This window comes from Electrophorus electricus, chromosome 9, assembly GCF_013358815.1.
Source record: "Electrophorus electricus isolate fEleEle1 chromosome 9, fEleEle1.pri, whole genome shotgun sequence".
Classification (NCBI taxonomy): Eukaryota; Metazoa; Chordata; class Actinopteri; order Gymnotiformes; family Gymnotidae; genus Electrophorus; species Electrophorus electricus.
The window spans coordinates 20759792-20780108 of NC_049543.1; the positions used below are offsets into that span (position 1 = coordinate 20759792).

General features: G+C 40.3%; 3 protein-coding genes across 5 annotated transcripts; 1 reads left to right on the plus strand and 2 right to left on the minus strand.

Moving 5' to 3' along the window:
* Positions 1-1466: 1466 nt before the first annotated feature.
* On the minus strand, positions 1467-7294 carry tacr3l (tachykinin receptor 3-like). Its single transcript, XM_027020464.2, has 5 exons — positions 6898-7294; positions 6065-6253; positions 5450-5600; positions 2333-2529; positions 1467-2251 (listed from the first exon to the last, which is right to left on the minus strand). The coding sequence occupies exons 1-5, from the start codon at positions 7263-7265 to the stop codon at positions 1963-1965; spliced, it is 1194 nt and encodes a 397-aa protein (XP_026876265.2). The 5' UTR covers positions 7266-7294; the 3' UTR covers positions 1467-1962.
* A 3059-nt stretch (positions 7295-10353) lies between these two features.
* On the plus strand, positions 10354-15738 carry acy3.1 (aspartoacylase (aminocyclase) 3, tandem duplicate 1). Its single transcript, XM_027020457.2, has 7 exons — positions 10354-10611; positions 11845-12080; positions 12223-12418; positions 12651-12744; positions 12828-12935; positions 13550-13662; positions 15114-15738. The coding sequence occupies exons 2-7, from the start codon at positions 11845-11847 to the stop codon at positions 15309-15311; spliced, it is 945 nt and encodes a 314-aa protein (XP_026876258.1). The 5' UTR covers positions 10354-10611; the 3' UTR covers positions 15312-15738.
* Positions 15739-16362: 624 nt separating this feature from the next.
* cldnd1b (claudin domain containing 1b) lies at positions 16363-20243 on the minus strand. Of its 3 annotated transcripts, XM_027020458.2 has the most exons (6): positions 20208-20243; positions 19491-19515; positions 18893-19189; positions 18389-18496; positions 18014-18151; positions 16363-17687 (listed from the first exon to the last, which is right to left on the minus strand). In XM_027020458.2, exons 3-6 carry the CDS (start codon positions 19182-19184, stop codon positions 17467-17469), a joined length of 759 nt encoding a protein of 252 aa, XP_026876259.2. In that variant the 5' UTR covers positions 19185-19189; positions 19491-19515; positions 20208-20243; the 3' UTR covers positions 16363-17466. The 3 variants fall into 3 exon arrangements, with proteins under 3 accessions (XP_026876259.2, XP_026876261.2, XP_026876260.2); XM_027020460.2 differs by lacking the exon at positions 19491-19515 and having other exon boundaries at positions 20208-20229; XM_027020459.2 differs by lacking the exon at positions 20208-20243 and having other exon boundaries at positions 18893-19217.
* Positions 20244-20317: the final 74 nt, after the last annotated feature.

The window sequence follows — 20317 nt, forward strand, 5'->3', positions numbered from 1 at the left end:
CTCACACCTGTCCCTCGTTTCTACCTTGTTAATGTATTTAAACTTTGTCTGATGCGCTGTGTTTTAGCTGTTCATTGTGTTCGGTGGATGTATGAAAGCCCGTCTGTGTTTTAAAGGCTTCGTTTGTTAGCCTGGTATTGGCCTTTTTCCATTGTTTGCATTCGAGTGTTTGTTTATAATGTATCTCCGTTTTGGCTCTATGACCCTGGACTATTCCAACGACTACGACTCTGGATTTGCCCTTAAATCTCGCTCACCGGGACAAAATGATTCAATTCCAAACTAGCATAAAGAGTAACTGAAAGCAAAGTTGTGTACGGTGGGGAATAAAATGGAGATGCAATGTATTCAGTGTTATCAACGATGATTTCATCTTAAAAATTGAAACCAAATTCAACTGTGGTATGTTGATACAATAGCGAAAAAACTCTGCTAATTCAGTTTTGAAAAGGTAGACGTTGACACAAAGTCGTTGATTCATTTTTCCAAATCGGAACAAAATGCAGCGGTTATTCAACCTCGATCCACGGTGAATAAACGATTATATGCCAGCTGGGTCGTGTAAACTGCTATTATACATTAAACCTTCCTACCCCTGACAACTTATGTTGCTTCTTGAATAATTCAAAGCAATTTAAAGACAGCCTACATACGAAAGAGCGTGTGTCGCAACATAGATGAGAAAATATTGAAGAACCTGGTTATGTACAGGCCAATTAATCTTACCTGAAATCATGACACTGGTGAATAATATATACTCAGATATATGTCCTCTTCAAATAAAAAGACAATGCAAATACTTCATAAATGCATTTACCCGTCACTCAACTGCACGCAATGTCATTCGAATATTAACTCATACTTTCGGTTTTGTACAAGACACGGTCCCTTAAATAAAAACTGAATCAACTGATCATGACGTGACCAAGAACCCGGTCAGTGAGCAGCCGAGTGTCTGAGTTTAAACTGTAGGGTTGTAAGTGAGTGAGCAGGCTACAACAGCTTTAGCGCAACAGACCTTTGTGTTGTGTGCACATGGCCTAAATTGGCCTACCTGGCGTACTGGTTAACCAAGCATCCCATGTTTTGACTGATACGCCACGGTGAAGACTACATACACCTGACCAGTGCAGAAAATTGTTGACAGCTATAACAGTTTTCAAGCTTATAATCAAGACAGGTGTTTTGGCAGAATCAGAATAGTAAAACAATGTAAACCTCAAGTTTGAACAATTTGTTTCCTGCATGTAGCAACTGGTATTGTCGAATCTGTTCTTCACTGGCAAATGTTGGGACAGTATTCTGTAGCTTATCTTGAAGTATATATCATCTAGCAAAAGTGTAGCTTGTGTGACATTTGACAATGATCCTCAACACATAATGCTTAGAAAACTTTTATTTATCACTTAAATGAAACTGACCAAGATAAACAGTAAAAACATAAGAATGTAATTATATATAGGCATGTAAGTATATAAACCAATATATTTCAGATTTGCATGGTAATAAAAGACTAGTCTATAATTATAAAACAATATACAATATAACAATATAGTATTTGTAGACACTTACAAATGCATCACAGAATGTATTTAATGTATAGTGTAATGTATATGCTGTATATTAAATGCATTTGTATTCTGTCAAATGACTGACAAGACAGAAAAATGAAAAATTCAGTTCACCTTAGTACATTCAATAACATTAAGCACAAAACTGAGCATGCAGTTTGTGGTGTTGAGATCACTGGTGTGATCTGTAAAACATACACAAACTACAATGACCTGGCCCACCATGCTGGGATTGTGCAGAAAAAATACTAAAATATCTACTGCATGGGGTCTAAGAGAGTGCCTAAAACCTGTCTAAGAGACTGTCTGCCTTCTGTCAAACTTATTTAGGGAGCTTCACCTACACAATAACTGCCTGTCCAAAAGGAGTCCATTGATCGACCTCGCGTCCTCAGTTAAGCAGCTCAGATGCGAAGGTTGTCTCCCTGCAGAGACTGTTTCTGGCCCCCAGCGTGCTCTCCTTGGTACTGCTAACCTTGCTTTGGTGCTGGGACTTGGTGCTCTTGTGGGTCCTGCGGCTGTGGTCAGCGCCATGGATGCTGGTGTCAACACGGGACAGCGTGCACATGCTGCTCTGATTGCGCGGATGGTGGCGGGCTGTGTGCAGTGCCAACTCATCATAGCTCGACATGTGGACAAATGGGCACCAGAGGAAGGCCCTCTTGAAGCCTGCTCGGAACCTGTACATGCCACAGCGGTTAGCGTGGACTGCTCATGCGTGTGTGTGAAGAAGTGTGAAAGTGGCTCTGGCTGCCCCTTACCTGCCATTGAGACAGCAGTAGATGATGGGATTGTACATAGTGGAGCTCATGGCCAGCCAAAGCACTGATAAATAGACCTGCTGGATGGATTTCAGCTTGTTTAACTGCTTGTTCAGGCCAGTCACAATGAAGTACACGTGATATGGCAACCAGCAGAGGGCAAAGGTCACCACTACCACGATCATCATCTTTACCACCTAAGGAGAGAGAATTGTTCTATATAGGCTCAAATATCGTGCACACAGCATAGAAAACTCAAAGCTCAAAATCTTAAGGGCCAGATTCCTTGACAGGTTAAGGCAGGCTTAACACTATGCCCATTGTGCTCAGTACAGTTAAAATTCAGCATTGAATATTATGTTTAAGCATGAGAAGTACTACTTTTCTCTGCTTTGAACTTCAGTTTTTTCATTTTTATGTTTAGACGTACCAGACTAATCAAAGGTTTTTTTAAATAATTGTCTCTACCCATAATGATTTACTGCTGTTCTTCAGTGACATAAAAAGCATTTTACAGAAAAATGACTGGCACCCAGCAGAGACATTTTCTGATTGGTCATCAGACATCCTCTTCTGTTGATTCAATCTAAAGTCCAATCAGCAAGCACAGATTTTCTGATAAAAACAAAGGCAAAAACAGAAACTGCCACAGTTGAATTGCACTAACTGAATAATTTCCACAGAAAGGATGAAAGCTGACATGGCAATCAAATCCTCTTGAAGTGGCACTAGAGCATGATTATAGGCTCCTGGCCAGCAAGCTGATATCAGAATCATGTTTACATTTATTAAATGGTAGATTTATGGGAAACGGGAAATATTTGACAGTTACAGATGCGTTGACCATGTCTTTTTTCACCATGTATTTTTTGATACCATTTATAGATCTTGACCACCTCTAAAATCAGGTAATTTTTCTTACAAGAAGTTTTCTAATATTGCAACGGGTGAATACTGTTTGTTCAGGACCTTTTCTTGCCTGTTCTTTCATTTTTAATTCTTAGTCTTGTTTCAAAGTTACCTTTGTGTCCTCTAAAAACTATATCAATACCATCTATTAGACACATTTTTCAATAGATTGTGGATGTGCAAATTGATCCACCCCAATGGTTTCCTCTACAGCCTCTTAAATGCCAATTCTGCATCTCCACAATTGGCCTCATTATCTCTTTCATAATAAGAAAGAGCTGTGGATAACATGGACAACAGTGCCAGGTCTGCTGAAATCGGAGGGCAACGTTTATTCATGTTATGCCTTTTAATGAGGTGAGGTGGGACCTTGTGGCCAAGAAAGCCCACTGCCACTGAGAAAGAGCATAGGGTCACACGAGGCTCACTTTAGGTTCCAGAGTGACAGCTACACAAAGCCCCGGAAAGGTTAGCAATGACGCAACTGTTGCAGCAGGTGGGAAGGAATGGAGGTGGCAAGGGAAGCTGTGCCTTGTCATGCTGATCTACGATCAGTTCTGATGATCGTCTCCAAGGTGGGAGCGTAGGCTGGATGAGTTCTAGATCAGTGGAAACCAAGGGGCAGAAATGTGCTGCCAGCAGGATATAGGCACAACAGGAAGGAATTATATCCTGGCAGAGGTGTATGCTATGACAGATCTTTGCAGGTCAGCCTTTGATCTGCCTTGACCAATCCATAGAAACACACCTGATCCAGATGATCATGGAAGTTTATTACAAGATTTTTACCTCTCATTCTAAATGGTGATAATTTTGCTTTTAGTGGAGTTTGGCCACGATTGACTTTCTAAGACCTTTTCCTCACGTTAGCCTAATCAAATATTATCTTTAATGAAATCACTTTCATCTCAGCTGTTTAAGGTGAGTGTGTTGAATAGTGTTATGTGGAGAAGACGAAACAGCAAATAGCTCACAGTATGAGTACTTATGTGATATACTGTGAAATGTTTGCCTGAAATGAGTCCATTCCAGAGTTCCAAAATTTTTAATCCTGGACAACCATGGCACTATTTGGTCAATTTCATCTAACACAACTGATATAGATAAGCCAAATTATCAGATCCTGCAGCTAAATCATGTATGTCAAAATAGTTTGACCAGATAATGCAAAATAGATTTTGATGTGTTGTGTTCACATTTATATAAAAAGTGATCAGTGCACTAGATGTTTATTTCCAGATTTGAGCCATTTCACACAGAGATATGCACAGGTGAAGCACTTGAGTGCTCCTGTATTCCTAACGATAGGTTTCAAAACTTTTGAACATCTACAAATTCATTTGTTAGACATCTGAAACAATGTATGGGTATGTATGTGTATGTGTATGCTGCTGTATCATGAAGGGTTTTAGATGATGTCACATTGTTCAACAAATCATTGTGTGCGAAACATTCAGTGACACCACATTGCTGATTACACTACAGCTCTGCCCAACCAACCAGAATATTCTATGGGACCAAGTCAGAAGGCATGGGTTTTAAAAAGATGAGTTAACAAACTGCCTAAAACTCCACAATCCCATCATAATCTCTGACTCCAAAATAATAGCACTGGGTTATGAAAGGCAATGTCAGGGAAGGCAAAATGAACTCTTGTATCCTTAAATAAATATTGATATTTAAGTATTGAAGCTTCTCTCTCTCTCGCTCTCTTTCATTCTCTTTCTCTCTCTCTCTCTCTCTCTCTCTGTGTGCAAGCACACGCGCGTGTGTGTGTGTGTGTGCTTGTGTGTGTGTGTGTGCGTGCAAATGCATGCTTTTCAGTTCATAGCTGGCATATTACATATACTCAGAGCTGTGACCTTAATCTGAATGAAAAACAGACAATAATATCTGAGATTCCTATGGTCCTTGGTACCTTTGATCTCAAAATGGCAGTGTTTTGCTCACATGGTTTATAGATTTTCACAGTCTCATTCACAGATTTAGTCTCTGGTTTATGATCATTAACTTATCCCATTCCAGTCAAGGGGATAAGAAGGATAGCTGAGTGAGGTCGGAAAAATAAATCGTCTAACAAATAATCACTGAGACATTTAGCCAAGATGGTTTTGGGACAAATCACTTTTATATACCCATTTACCTAGCATTACCCCCAGGTAACAAGTATCCACATTAGAAAGGAGTGAGGGAAGTAGAAGCTCATACCTTCCTCTTGGCTTGTAGCTGCCCTTGATAGTTGTCTGATGAGTCTCCAGGAATCTCCCCTCCCCACAGCGTCATGCCCACTATGGTGTAGGTGATGCCCATCACTACTAGGGGCAGCATGTAGACTAGTACCATCACTATGATGTGATACCTGTGCAGTCATGAACACGATCAGTATCGTAAAAGGGGAAACTAACATAGGGACTGTGGGGCAAGGAAGAACATGTCAGAAAATCCAGAAATTAGCATGGTAAAATCATTGAAATAAACTCTCCATGTAGCATGGTGAAGGTTAGAAGGAAGGTCAGAAGGAAAGGATCCAGAATAGCTGGAGGACAGGAAAGTTACTAAGGGGAAGAGATCAATGCCTCAAGATCTATCACCAGGGGCTCTATAGCTTGTTAGAGTTACACAAAGCTTTTATATTCTGATTCTCCGTAGCATATAGATAGTGGGAGGTGATACTTCAAAAATTTCTAAAAGAGGATACATAATGAAAGGTTCTCAATGTCCTTGTTCATCTTAGTCACTGTAAATTAAAGCTGCTTCAGGTTTAAACATGTGTAGTTAACATGGTGCGTGGAACGTGGAAGGAACATGTAGTCAGTCTCTCACATAAATGAGTCCTCTGTGGGTCGTGGCCATGCGACGTAGCAGATGGTCCTATAGGGCAGGCTTCGGGTGATGGAGTAGAAGCAGAGGGGTAAGGCGAGGACCACCGCCAAAACCCAGATGCACATGATCACCACCTTAGTGGCTGTGGCAGACAGTCTCGGCTTCAGGGGATGAATGATTGCCATGTATCTGTGCGAGACAGCAATAGTTTAGATCTGTGTATTGTGATGATACCACTTCACATTGCTTTCAAAAGAGAAGTAGGGGAGGATGATGTACACAGGTAATACAGAAGAATGTCCCATTTATAATGAGCTATTCTGATTCCACATTTTATAAGGTTCTGTTAGAAAGATCCAACTATTGGATGTCAAGCAGTGGGATATGACATTTGCTATTCATTACCTTCAAAGTTTATTTGAAAAGCATTATTATTATTATTATTATTATTATTATTATTATTACTACTACTACTATTATTGTTGTTGAGAGAGACAAAGAGAGAGACAATGTGTCAACTAAGCAGACAAATTAAAACCTCCTGACAACCTATCAGCTGACGTTTCTGCAGGTAGTTACTGTTGTTATTTCAGGTAATACCCTAAGTCATAGGATGACTCAGAATACGGAGTTTTTAAAGATATTCAGAAGAGCCTGACCATCCTTTATACTGTATGCATAAACGTTGAAGAAAAAGAGAGTATCGGTCAGTGTTTAAAAGGTTTTTATCGTTTAATCCGAACAAGACAACGTTGGACTAAATGGTAAGTCATCTTTAATCATAGCGAAGTCAACATCTTGAATTTATATCACAAGCAGCCTAAGTACCTTACCTGTCAACTGCAATAGCGGTCATGGAATAAATGCTGGCGAATACGGCTGTGACGGGGAAAAAGTTGTGAAACTTGCAGTATGCTTCTCCAAAGTACCATTCGCCGTGTGTGGCATAAATAAAGTTGATCAGCGTATTGAAGGCAGCCATGGAGGCATCAGAAAAAGCCAAGTTCAGCAAGAAGTAGTTCGTCACGGTTCGCATCCGTTTATGGGCCAGAATGATCCAGATGACGATGAGGTTTCCGAAAACCGCCACCGCTAGTACGGAGCTGTAGGCAACAGACCATAACGCAACGCGCCACGGCGGCTGCACAAACTGATTCGTAAAGTTGCGCGTGATGTTTGAACCGATTTGCGGTACAGCCATGCTATTGTCCTTCCCTGTGCTTATTTTTGCTGGTTAACAGTTATTATTTTTTATTTAATTATCGTTTCGCGAGCATGTCGTTCCATCTTATTTCTCTCCAAAGTTAAATGCGCTAATCAGTACCGTAGGCAGAGACGAACACTTGTAGTTTCTCCTGAGCTAAATAATCACGGATAAGGAGACATTCCCATGTATTTGTGTGTGCCAGATGCTCGGAGAGGTAGGCGCTTGCGTTCCGTCACACGGATCCGCAGAAATGCTTATTCAAGGCGTATTGGGCTGGCAACCAGGATCAGAGCTACCAAGAAAGTCAGTCTCTCTCTCTCTCTCTCTCTCTCTCTCTCTCTCTCTCTCTCTCTCTCTCTCTCTCTCTCTCTCTCTCTCTCTCTCTCGCTCTCTGTATATTATAAACATGTAGCAACCAGCAAAATATATATTTCACATCTACAGATTGCAGTAGCATGTATTAAAATAGTGACTATATTTTAAAAAATGATTTTCACCATGTTCTCAGGAATGATACTTAAGCTTCCCTGTTTATCAGCATAATAAAACAATAAACAAGCAATCAAAAATAATTCAATAATGTATATATGTATATGTTTGTCTGGGTCTGTATGTTCAGCTGTGTTTTGAATGCAGGAACACCACAGTGGAAGGCCTTGTTTAGCGGCCTGGGTTCAGGTGGCTATGTGCCTTTCATGCTCTGCCACTTTCTAATTCTCTTAATGCTTCCGCAGGCGTCTGAGCACCGTGAGAGTCTCGTTGCTCCCCTTACCTCTGCCTGAGGGCATCACTGCAATTAAACAGGATTAAACGCCAGCATAGCTGTCCTTAATGAGTCTGATCTCCAAGCCACTTCCTCCCATTGCATCCACAAGGTGTGTGTGCACGGATGTGTGTGTGCATGTGAATATATTTATGTTTGAGGAGAGAAGTTTTAGATCATACACTTAAATAAAGGTTCTTCTTAGATTGTTGATAAGGATGTGGATTAAAAAAAAATAATTCACGTTTGAAAATAACTAGGTTTTTTTAGGATTCTTTTAAAGGGTGGTAAAGAACCTCTGTAACCACATAACTGCTGTTGAATGAGTTCTACCTGATTCTTGAAATGGCTTAAAAACTCAGTTCTAAAAATGGTTCAACCTGAATATAAATTAAATGTTTGAAGTGTAGCCAGGATAAGCCAGCACCACCAATACCACCTTGTTACCTTTGCTTTTTTGCTTCTTTTACAACATCACCATTCCATAGAGTTTCTTTGTTACCGCACCTATACAATGAACACTCTTTGAAAACACAGATTCTGCATTCTACATTCTGCTCGTTAAGTCTCAGCTGGATGCACCAATGGCCTTCAAAGCAGATTCTTGACGAGCTGTTACAGCACATACCCTCATCATGGTCCCATTTTCCCCCCTTGTGGTCAATTTTTTATTTCCCAGAAGTTTGTGTCCTTGCCCCTCTCTGTGAGCTAAATTGCTGCTTTTGCTTGGCATGATTGGCTGCCATCAGTTCGAGTGGAGAGGCTGTTACCCAGAAAGATGGAAGAACAAAATGACAGGGAAATAGACAACTGCCATATTTTGCTTTCCTGAAGAGGTGGGCAACCTCATTTTGCCTCTGACAGGTACAATGCGAGAGTTTGAATGGACCATAGATTGTGACGGTTATAGTTAGGGGAATGTAAAGGAATGCCATCTTATCTTATGTTTGTCACAGTGCATAACTAGAAAATTGGATGGTAACACTAATGTGTTTCTTTTTAGGGGAAATTCATCTGAGACTGTAGCTTCCTTCAGAGTAATACTCATGTGGCACGCTGACACAATGTAAAAAATACTGAACTAAAAAAGTGCAGAAGCAAGCCACCACATACAAACAGCAATACCAATTCCAAAACCAAAACCAATACCAATACCAAAGGCAAAGGCAAAGGTAAATAAAGCATAGAGGGTTTTGTTTTTATTTAAACATTCCAGTTTTAAGTGAATTGTTAGGAGATAAAGTAAATTAAGCATTACCATAAGCATAAGCCTTAAGCAATAACCATAATGCTGTTAGATGGCATTAGGAACAGAGAAAGTCAGAACAGAAAGATCTAGTTGCCTGACATGGTAGTCTAGATTGACTGTTTTCATACATATGTACTAAATCTATCATTTACAATTTGATACATTTTTGCATGTATTTTTTTAGCAGAGTGAATTTCATTAAGTGGTTTTACTGGTATGATTATATGCCTAGCATACTTTCATGCAAAGTTAGGATTTTCTGGATTTATGAATACTGCAATCTGCCAGACATGCAGTATATAAGAAAAACCAACAGAGGGCAACATAAGTATTTGCTTTTCTTGGTTCAGTATACAGTATTATGACTGAAGAATTCATAAACTGTCCACCCCCACTGTGTGTGTGTGTGTGTGTGTGTGTGTGTGTGTGTGTGTGTGTGTGTGTGTGTGTGTGTGTGTGTGTGTTTGTGTGTGTGTGTGCGTGCATGCGTGGGCGTACGTGTGTGTGCGTGCGTGCATGTGTGTGTGTGTTTGTGTGATTATGCATTTTTATGTGTCTATAGATCTGTATGCATGTGTGTGTGTGTGTGTGTGTGTGTGTGTGTCTGTGTGTGTGTGTGTATGTGTGTAAAATATTCACTTTCTAAAGCAGTTAGATAGCAGTCTTTGCTTTGCAGATCTATGTGCAGTAGCCAGTGCATTGTTTGCTGTTATCTAATTTCCATTCATGTGTAACTATGGTTTTTGCATTACTTCCACACTGCAATTTCTTATATAATGCTCAGTTTGTGACATTTACTCAAAGAATGGGGCACATCATAAAAGTATTTCAAAATAATGTTACATTCTCCTCCTAAGCCTGCACAGAGAATAAAACTAATAATTATTTGCTGCTTAGTTACAGATTTTATTAAGATTATTGTTTTACATATGCATGCTGTTCTTCGAACTGAAGGTTCAAGTCCCTGCAGGTTTGGGAATAAAGTGTAGCTGAAAATGTAAACAATCTACAGCTTCGCTCCTCACTCACTACACTCCTTTCTTGCTCCGCCTGTTCTGACAGTTCTTTCTTCCTCTTTCCCTTCTCCCCTTCTCTCTCACACCATATGGATGACTCAGCAAATGTTTGTTGCACTGTTTTGTTTTTTTTTCTCTTCTCCTGAACATTGACCTGAGACCAGTGTTGATGAGCTAATGTCAGCATAAAGCAGCCGCTACAGTCCGGAGAGGGCTACTGTTACAGCGGGGAGGTCTCTGCAGCTGTGTGAAATTTGAACCAGTGTGGCGGTTGAATACGGAAGAGCACTGCAGTTGAGGAAAGGGAAGGAGGTAAGACACCGAACCAGTTACTTACTTGCCACTGTGTGTCGTTTTACCACCTGGTTAGTGTGTGTGTGTGTGTGCATGAATAAAGAGCCATATCGTCAAAGCAGCATAGGACGCTGCAGTGTGTGTATGCGTGTATGTGCGCATATGTGGGAAAAGTATACAGTGGTGCAGTGTGTGTTTGCAGCAGTCTAAATTAGCAGGCCATAACTTGCCAGTGTGTGTGTCTTCAGCAAGCATGCACTTTGGCCACAAGTCCCTTGCAGTTCAAAGATTTGTGAATAGTTGTAACTTTGGAAGCTCAAAGACAGAAAGTTTGGCAGCTATAAAGATCCTGTCTCACTAACATTAAATGGTAGAACTATTTACCTACCTATTACCCACCTACCTATTTACCTCTCTCCATTTTGCGTCTACTTTATGTATATGGCATTTTCAATAGACAGAACAGCCAAACCAATAAGTCTCTCCTGTCTAGAAAGATCACTTTTGAAAGATCATGTTTGAAAGATCACCTTAAGAACTATTTGTCGATTTGTCTACCAATGTATGAGACACCCTATGAATAAGAGAGGTATAAATGATAGCAGAGAGTGTAAAACAGTGTATGTTTAGGCTGACTGGTGATGGGATACTGTTGAATGACCCATTCCGATGGAAGACCTGATGGAAGGGGCCCCACTGGAATTGTAGCACCCCAGTGCCATTGCCCCCCTGAATACATAAATGAGTTTCAGAACTCCAGCTGAATAATCTTTAAGCCTGTTCTACAGCAACTACTGTGAATCATTTATTAGTGTGAAAATTAGCATGAAAGGTGTACAGTTACAAAACTAACTATGATGTAGATAAGACTTAAATAAGACTATGATTTAAATAAGTAACTTAGAGATGTGGGTCTGGAATGGCCAGTGTAACCTTTAGTTTAAGAGGTTTTTGGGTTACAGCAGCACACAGTGACGTTTGTCAGAGGGACGAATAGCAGTGAACCCAGTCCATGGTATGAATGCTTGTATGTGCAGAGCAGTCTGATGAACGCAAAGAAAAAAGAACACTGCAGAGGTAAAACAGAGAAAAGCAACTGTACTCTAACCAGCTCTTAGAAGAGTATGTGCATTAAACAAAAACACAGGAAAAGTTTCAATTTACCCCCACCCCTCAATTAATACATAAATATACAGGCTCCAGTCATAATTCCTAGAGCTGGTTTAAAATAACACCACTTTTTCCTGTTAGATGGGACTAATCACTTTACCCGTGATACGCCGCATGGCCGTATGCGGTGGCACCCATGGCAACGAGCTGACGGGGGTTTACCTGGTGCCTGAGTTGGAGAGGCAGAGGAGAGAGAAGGGTGACACCCTGTGGCCCGTCCCTGTTACTACAGTGCTGTCCAACCCTCGGGCCGTCAAAGAATGCAAGAGATACGTGAATAAGGACCTGAACCGCTGCTTCACCAGCGCCATCCTCAGGTTGGGAGTGGACTGACACAATCCAGCACAAGTTCTCGGTGTTTACATAGACACGATACGTTCATTGCCCCAAAACAGGGGAAAATTCAATATAATTCAGTATAATTTACCAGGTGAAAATTATTCACTTTCTCTTTTTCAGTTCTCCTGTAACAGACACTACTCCTTATGAAGTTCAAAGAGCTCAGGAGCTGAACTCTATGTTGGGGCCCAAAGGCACAGCAGATGCCACAGACATCATCTGTGACCTCCATAACACCACTGCTAACATGGGCCTCACAGTCATATCATACTCGCACACCAACTGGGTCATCATGCACATTTACAAGTACCTCCAGGCACGACTAACCGATCCACGCACATGGCTTTTAGACAGCACTTGCATTAATTGCTTCTCTAGTGTAGTATGAGCGTAATATTTAGCACAAAACATGGGACTTGTAATATTTAACATGAAAGACCCATTTTCACATCTTCAGCTTTCTGTTCTAGATGTAGATATTTTTACATACTTTTTTGCTCATTCATAGATTTGCTTAATGCATATGTGTTTTTCTTTGTGGCTGATAGGAAAAGATCACCAAAGTGCCTGTGAGACTGATTTTGCTTAACATTCCAATCTGCGATGCTTATTCTTTGGAGTCCGTGGCCAAGCATGGCATTTGTAAGTGCGTGAGTGCTTAAATGTTGCGTGTATATAATAAACAATTCGGCTGTGCTCACTCACCCATACTTTTGGTCTCTCAGCCTTAGAGGTGGGGCCACAGCCTCACGGTGTTGTCAGGGCAGACATCTTTAACGTTATGAAAGAGGGGGTCAATGTGGTTCTGGACTGGATTCAACACTTCAACTCAGGTACTTCTGATCCGAGAACCTTTCCTGGTTTCAACTTAATTACAATTCAAAGCTTGGGTATTAACCTTGCCACTCATTGCTGTAGTGATAAAATGACTTCAAATGTTACATTGTTTTAAATATACAGTTCTCAGGAGATAGGTTAAAGTCAAATCATGAATTTTATAGACAGAAATTTAGAAATTAAGATTAAAGAAGAAGAATATGGGGTTCCACAGTGGGCCAGTGGTTAGCACTGTTACCTTACAGCTTCAATGACTTTGATCACACTGCAAGTGTGTTTCCTGGCCTGGCTGCTGCCTATATAGATCTTATTATTCTCCCTGTGTCTGTGTTTGATTACTCCAGGTACTCTAGTTTCCTCCCACATTCCAAAGGTGGGCATGTAAGGTTGATTGGTGCACATACCCACTCATTGTACCAGTGTATGTGTATGTTCTGTCCAGTGCTGGTTTCTGCCTTGCACCCTGTGCTGCTGGGATAGGCTCTGGCCTACTATGACCCTGAATTGGATTAAGTGGTTTAGAAGATGAATGAATGAATGAAATCTATTCCAAAATTAGGTCTAAAATGTGTCTGCAAAGTCAGCGTGTACTTCTTTCTCTTTCTTTTAGGAAAAGTAATTGAGGGAGCAGAGGTGGATGTGTTCATGTTTGAAAAGAGTGTCGATTACCCCAGAGACACAGAGACTCAGAATCCTTTAGCTGTCATCCACCCACAACTGCAGGTATTAACAATGGAATTTACTGTACAATAGTTAGACCATAACTTAGCCAGCAGGTCTCAAAGTAATGCTTTTAAAGACCCAGGGAACCTATTCTAAAAAATTAAAGATGTTTGTATGATATTAAACTAGAGTGTTATATTAAACATTCAAAAAGCATTCACATTTTCAATTAAAAACAAAAGAAATATGATAAAACACTGCTCAAATACCAACCAAGCTGGCTGATCAGCCCTATCCAAGAACAGTCTGGGCATGGGCGCAGCCTGCCATGCTACTCAAGCATGGCTGAATATAAGAATGGAGAATAATGTGCCTAGACAGAGCTCCCAGTGAGAATATCAGTGAAAGTAATTCTGTAGTTCAGGTACCACATACAGCCACGGGTGCTGACAAAATGGTTTTATATTTTCTGTGAGGATGAAAAGAAAACTACAAGCTAGCTGGATGGTGAAAATGACATTTTAAAGATTTCTCTGCAAAATATATTAGCACTGACTATGTTTAAATCTTCCTGTAGTTAATGACAGCGCAGATTGATATAATGACTGTTGATACATGTACAATTAACTTGTAATTCTACAAGATGCAATCTTGGTGTCTCTGTCATGCCCTGATTTGTGCTTAACAATAAAAATAATTGTGATTTATAAAACAAAATTTAGCTCAGTGTAAAAATCAGTTACTTTAAGACAATGGTTGAAGAATATTAATTCACTCGTACAAAAATTACATTTGAAGATGCTGTTTGATAGCACAGCTATGCACCCTTAAAATAACCATTTCAAACATGCAAATTATAGTTTAAATTTGACTGAGACAACCTAGGCTGCTGAGACACAAAGATGGTGAGAAGTAGTGACACCGTGAGTGGGAGGGGGCTTCAGCTGACTGCTGAGTAAAGCTTATATAAGCTTTTCACAACACAAGGACCACCCATTTCATGCTGAAATTAAGTAGCAAAATAAGTTTGGATTGGTCATCCTTTACTGGACTTCAGAATGGTATTCATATGACACAGTTTTCACATTTACACTATAAATGTACATATATTTATGTATATTTATAGTGTGTCTAAGTTTCCATGACCTTGTACTTCACATTATGTTATGAATGTTTAACATGAGGAACCTTTTTGAATGCAATACAGATGTGTTTTTAATTGCCTTCCAGTCAGTTTTGACGATGGCTAGTCTAGATCAATTTTGGAAATTGATTATAATACAGGTTGTGGTGATGTCATTCTAGTCTTCTAATTTAAGTCCCCTTTCATTATGAAATTCTCTCTTGCTTATTTTTGCCACATACAGGAGTTTAAACATTTCAAGCAATTAAGTCAATATAAAGATATAATTCTTGTAATTGTTCTAGTACTTTTCATGACATTGATAGATGGGTAAGAAGATAATCTTGGAACATAGTAAATAAAAATGTGGTCCATATCAATCCTCCAGGACCAGGACTTCTGTCTCCTCCAACGTGGTGACCCTTTATTCCTCACATTCTCTGGTGAGACAGTGGGGTACGATGAAGAAGAACCACTCCATCCCTTCTTCATAAACGAGGCTGCTTACTACGAGAAAGGAATTGCCTTTCATCTGGCTCGCAAGAAGACACTGGTGATTCCCAACATACAAGCGAAGAATGACTGAGAAAGGAATATGGAAAATCAGAGGGCACTTTAAAGGAAACCTCAGACCATGTGAAGTCCATGGTTAAGGGCCAAGTGGACAATATCTTCAACTCTTCATTAGAGATGCCCAGCCCTGGTCCAGGACTGGAGTTGGACACTCTGTCCTTTATCCTCAGTGGTGCTTAACAAATCACACACACACACAGGAAAAAAAAAAAAAAGTGTTCTGAATATACAGTCATACCATGGGCTGGTATTCTAGACACTGTGTAAGACTAATCCTAACCTAAAATGAATGTGCCTTGAAAATTCTCAGTGGTATAATTAATCAGTGTTTGAACAATGTAATATACATCAGATCACAACTTTTTTAAAAAATTGTACTTTACTTCTCAGGTGTGCTCAAAAATCACTAAATAAATAAATGCTAAATGAGTACAAAATAATTACTCTACTTGAAAAGATGTTTATTGTGATCCCTTGAAACGAAGGCATATTTAAAAAAAAAAAACCTTATACCCCCCCAAAGAGATAAACGATTTGGAAAGTAGCCTGTTCTGACTACTAAATGTCACATTGGGCTGTACTAGTATAATTTAGTGTGAGGTATATTATAAACTGAAATTTAACATATTGCTCTTATGTTTTCAATGCAGGTATTTTCCATTTAACAGATTTTTTTCATCTTTTACAAAAACCTACAGTTAAGAAATTCAATCAAATTCAAACATTGTGAAGAAGGCCAAAGACAATGAGGTCCATGCAAGACAAAGATTCCAAATGGACTTATAAATATTTACACACCATCTATGCTAAAGGGTTTTAAAGTGGTTACTTGAACCATCAGAAACGACAGTAGCCTTACAGTAATTTGACCATAAAACCAAAGAGGACCACAATGTAAAGCACAAGAGGGAAAAAAGAAAATGGTAAAAGGTTTGAATGGTTTTAGTGCTTACAACACTACTGTATTACTGCTATATGAGGTAAAGCCAAGAAGTTGCTACAATTTTTTCTCCTTTTATGGCAAGCTTTAATACATATTTACACAGAAGATGATGGGTAAAAATTTTACATAGTATTCATGTAGACAAAACTAACCTGGTTACATTTAACAGTTTTACCAGCATATATAAACACAGGACATTAGGAAAGTAAGATACAGGCTACAGTTTAGCTGTGTATTCACAAATATGAAATATGGCTTCTAGGCTTAATCCGCTGGGGAATTCAATATTTCACAGAACACGCTTTCCAAATGACCCAAACCAAACATGTTCTAAAAATATGCCTATTTGATTCTTTAAGTTCTGTAAACTTTCAATATACCACAAGAGAATGTGTATCAAATCCTCTAATAAACCAATAGCTATGTGTTTTGGGGTGGCATCACAGTCCAAAACGTCATAAAAACACTATAATTAATTTTACCCGATTCATAATTTAAGGAAGAGACATGCTCAGTGCAGGCAAATACAAATACAGGTTCTGCTAAATCAATTGTCACATATGCAGAGGAAAAAAGTCGGTCAAAGAAAATTTAAAAATATATGACTTCTTGTACTAACAAATCTATGTGAATGGCTATTTGTTAGTAGTCAGATAGGTGCAGGTCAGTTGGGCTATTTTAGATTAGTTTCCCAGACCCAGAATAAACAAAAGCTTAGACTAAAATGAATTTCCAATGGTAACTCATGGCATTTCAGTTCAGCCCAAGACTGACACAGGCTTAATGCATGTCCAGGAAACTGGTTCTACATGTTTGTGACCTCTTCGATTTCTTGGTAATTGCTGTAGCAACCAGTCTATGCGGTTAGACAACTCACTGCACAGTTCTCTTTTGAGTTTCCGTCCAGCTCTTTGTGTGGCTGCATAGGGGTTTAACAGAGTGGTGAACAAGGCCATAATGAAGTGAAGGAGCAGAACTTGTGACTCTGCAAGATTCTTTGATAACCTAAGCACTTGGGATCAAAAGTGTGCATACATATATAGGGAACAAAACAGTTGTACCAGTCTGGTAATAGTGTTCGTCACCTTGAGCAGTTCAATTCTAATGTAAGCAAAGTTCTTCAGTCAGTGGTCAAGCAGGTACCTGAACAAAAACATGGAGGTGCTTCTCGAAAATATTGTCCCACCGGGTTTACGAGCTGGCCATGTGAGAGTTCTGCCGTTGCTTAGGCAACCCTGTAGGCAGTCATGCGCGTGTAGTTCTTCCGGTGGCTCCTAGCAGCCCAAATGAACAGGGCGGCGGCCATCATCTGGAGTGGGGCAGAGATCAGAGCCAGGTAGAGGGACCAGCCCATGGAGTGGTCCCGAAACGCTGACCAATCGGATGCTCTGTGCAGCAGGTCTATTCCGGCCAGGAAGCAGCATACTGTGGCCAGAGAGCACATGCCTGCAGAAAGGAGGGGAGACATATAAGGTCACTCTGAATCATCAGTGTGTCGAAAATGGTTGTGTGCAGACTATAGCTGCAAAGCAGGTGGACTGCAATTGAGCCTTGTTATGTGGTGAGTGAACACATCAGTCCATGGTTTAAACATAGTGCTCACCAAAACTGCATTAAAATCACCATTGCAAACGCAAAGCCCTTTGATTCCTCATTCATAAAAATACGATCTTGCTGCCAACACCTGCCATTAAAGTGCTTTATATGCCACAAACATCTAGCTAATCTTTTTTAGACCAAAATAGCAAGTATGTGCATCTAGGACCTCTTACCAGCCAGCAGGTGAAGTAGTCCGACAAACAGCGTGGGGGTGATACTGCGGCAGAGACAGGCACACACCCCAATCAGTGCTCCCAGGAACACCAGCCCCAGGGACACCAGCGGGAACAGGAACTGACACCTCCATAGATCTGAGGACAAAAAAAAAAAAAAAAAACAACATTCCTTCAGCAAACCTGATAGAACCATCTGCAAATATTACAGCACAGAGCTGGGCTACAGACCTTGGGGCTGGCGTTATGGTCTACACACTTTCATTCTGCCTTATGTATGTGGCGCGTGTTGAGAGCCTAAGATAAGAGGTTCGTACAACTAATACTCTGACAAAAGAAGCCAATAGGATTCTCAAATGGGAGGCCCACACTTACAGGTACGGAGCACATCCTGTTCACCAGTGAAGTTGCCAGGGTGCTTGAACTTGGTTTCAAATTGCTGGGGTAAAGTGAAGGCCTTGCATTTCGTCACCATGTTAACACCTCGAGAGAGTGAGGGAAGATAAAAGCAGGGAGAAGGAAAGAGATAGATATTTTACTACTTTAGCTACATTACAATTCCACACCAATTTTGTCTATAAGTGTACAAACATCTTACTGCACTACAGGCACATGAAGACTTAAAGCTCACACAAATGATTTTACGCCAGGGCACACGATGTGGAATATCATGTTGCATGTGCAGAGCTTTGAAACAAACACTTTCTTGTTTGGCTGTTCAAAACAGCTCTGGTGACCTACTGCCAAAATCACCAACTATACACAAAAATGCATGCAGTGAAAATATCTAACTGGTTATATCGAACATCTAATATCCAACAACCTGAAAACAGGGCTTTGTTGCAAAGCTTATGCTGCTTTTTCCACTCTCCTCCTTACCAGGTTGTTGTGGCCAAACGGTATTTTCAGGTACCAGAATGCAGCGCCACCACAGGCCTAGGGTGCCATTGAGGCGAAAGAGGGCTTCACTGTACGACTTCTCAGTCACATCATCAATGAAAGTCTCCTTTAACGACTTCAGGTCAGAGGCATTGCTGGCGTCGTTGCTGGCAGGCAGGCTCCGGTACTGGTACCAGTGCTGAGTACCCACTGCTACAGACAGGTACACGCTAGCCAGCAGGCTCAGGACGGAGCCGATCACTAGTGCGGTGGCATAGCGGTTATCCACCATTTTTCCTATGGCAAAAGAAATGTTCTGCAAGTCCTGCACACAGTAAGGGAATTGGTGGGGGTGTCTAATAGACTTTCCTACAGCCTACAATCTATAGGTCTTTGTGAGTTAATATCAAATTTCTGAGTGCAGACTGTGCCATTAATTGGTTATACTGATCGTAGTACATTAAACAAGTGAGAGCTTCTTAAGAATTTACGAGGAGACTCAATCATTATGATGTGTTTTCCAGTGAGGAAAATATCACAGCTTCATTTTGAAGACATGGACAATCTGACATTGGTAAGATTTAGTGTTTTCATTTACCAGGGCAGATTCCACATCTGAAATACTGAAAGGAAAAAAAAAACATTTCAGATTATAAGACCATTGTGGCATAAACAAAACCCAATGAACCGATCAATCAGCAAGGCAACTAATCGCGGTGTAATGACTCGCTTCAACCTAATCTTGCTTCCTCCAAACAGGCGCTGACAAAAGCGAGAGATGTACCTTCGTTACAAGCAGTGCTGTTTTTATTTGCTCTGAAAAACTAGCTAGCAAGCAGAGTTACTAAATACAACTAACTACTCTTAATACACCAATATGTCACAGACTACAAACACTGGAAAACACTGCAGGGAATTCACTTGTTATTCAAAAAGCCGCATGGTCCAAAAACGTTATTCTGGTAGACAATCCTGGGGTTTAGTAATAGGTTATACGTGGCCATTTTTATCTGTGGGAGTCTCTAAAGGAGTCGTCGGGTTTGTCCTTAAATAATGCAATCTGGCGTACACATACCACTGCCTGTCTATTGCCTGTTGACTGAGGCGTAAATGGTTAGCAAGATAGCTTAGCTGTCTAACCAGCTAGCTTGAGAGCCATTAATTAGCTATCCAAGTGAAGATACTTCGTTTTCCTTTATGTCTGGTATCTGATTGATTCACGTATTCTGCTATCCTATCGCACATTACACATTTAAACATAGCTGTATGTGTTGTACAGTTATCTAGACATTTATGCGGGTTAAATTTAACTCACCAGCCCAACACCAGCCAGCTTCCGCCCGTAACCAGACCTTTTCCGGTTGTGATGGGTGTGGCTTGTATATGTAATGACGTAAACAGAAACAGTTCTGAAGTAGGGTGGAT

Excerpts from the sequence above, each read along its gene's own strand:
- tacr3l (XM_027020464.2), bottom strand. The coding sequence starts at position 7,265 with ATGGCTGTACCGCAAATCGGTTCAAACATCACGCGCAACTTTACGAAT. Across the intron at positions 6,254-6,897 it reads ACCGCTATTGCAGTTGACAG|ATACATGGCAATCATTCATC; the intron begins GTAAGGTACTTA and ends TGTCTCGCACAG. Across the intron at positions 2,252-2,332 it reads TACTGCTGTCTCAATGGCAG|GTTCCGAGCAGGCTTCAAGA; the intron begins GTAAGGGGCAGC and ends TGGCATGTACAG.
- acy3.1 (XM_027020457.2), top strand. The coding sequence starts at position 11,845 with ATGGGACTAATCACTTTACCCGTGATACGCCGCATGGCCGTATGCGGT. Across the intron at positions 12,419-12,650 it reads ACATTTACAAGTACCTCCAG|GAAAAGATCACCAAAGTGCC; the intron begins GCACGACTAACC and ends TGTGGCTGATAG. Across the intron at positions 12,936-13,549 it reads GATTCAACACTTCAACTCAG|GAAAAGTAATTGAGGGAGCA; the intron begins GTACTTCTGATC and ends TCTTTCTTTTAG.
- cldnd1b (XM_027020458.2), bottom strand. The coding sequence starts at position 19,184 with ATGGTGGATAACCGCTATGCCACCGCACTAGTGATCGGCTCCGTCCTG. Across the intron at positions 18,497-18,892 it reads CGTTTGGCCACAACAACCTG|GTGTTAACATGGTGACGAAA; the intron begins GTAAGGAGGAGA and ends CACTCTCTCGAG. Across the intron at positions 17,688-18,013 it reads ACTACTTCACCTGCTGGCTG|GCATGTGCTCTCTGGCCACA; the intron begins GTAAGAGGTCCT and ends TCCTTTCTGCAG.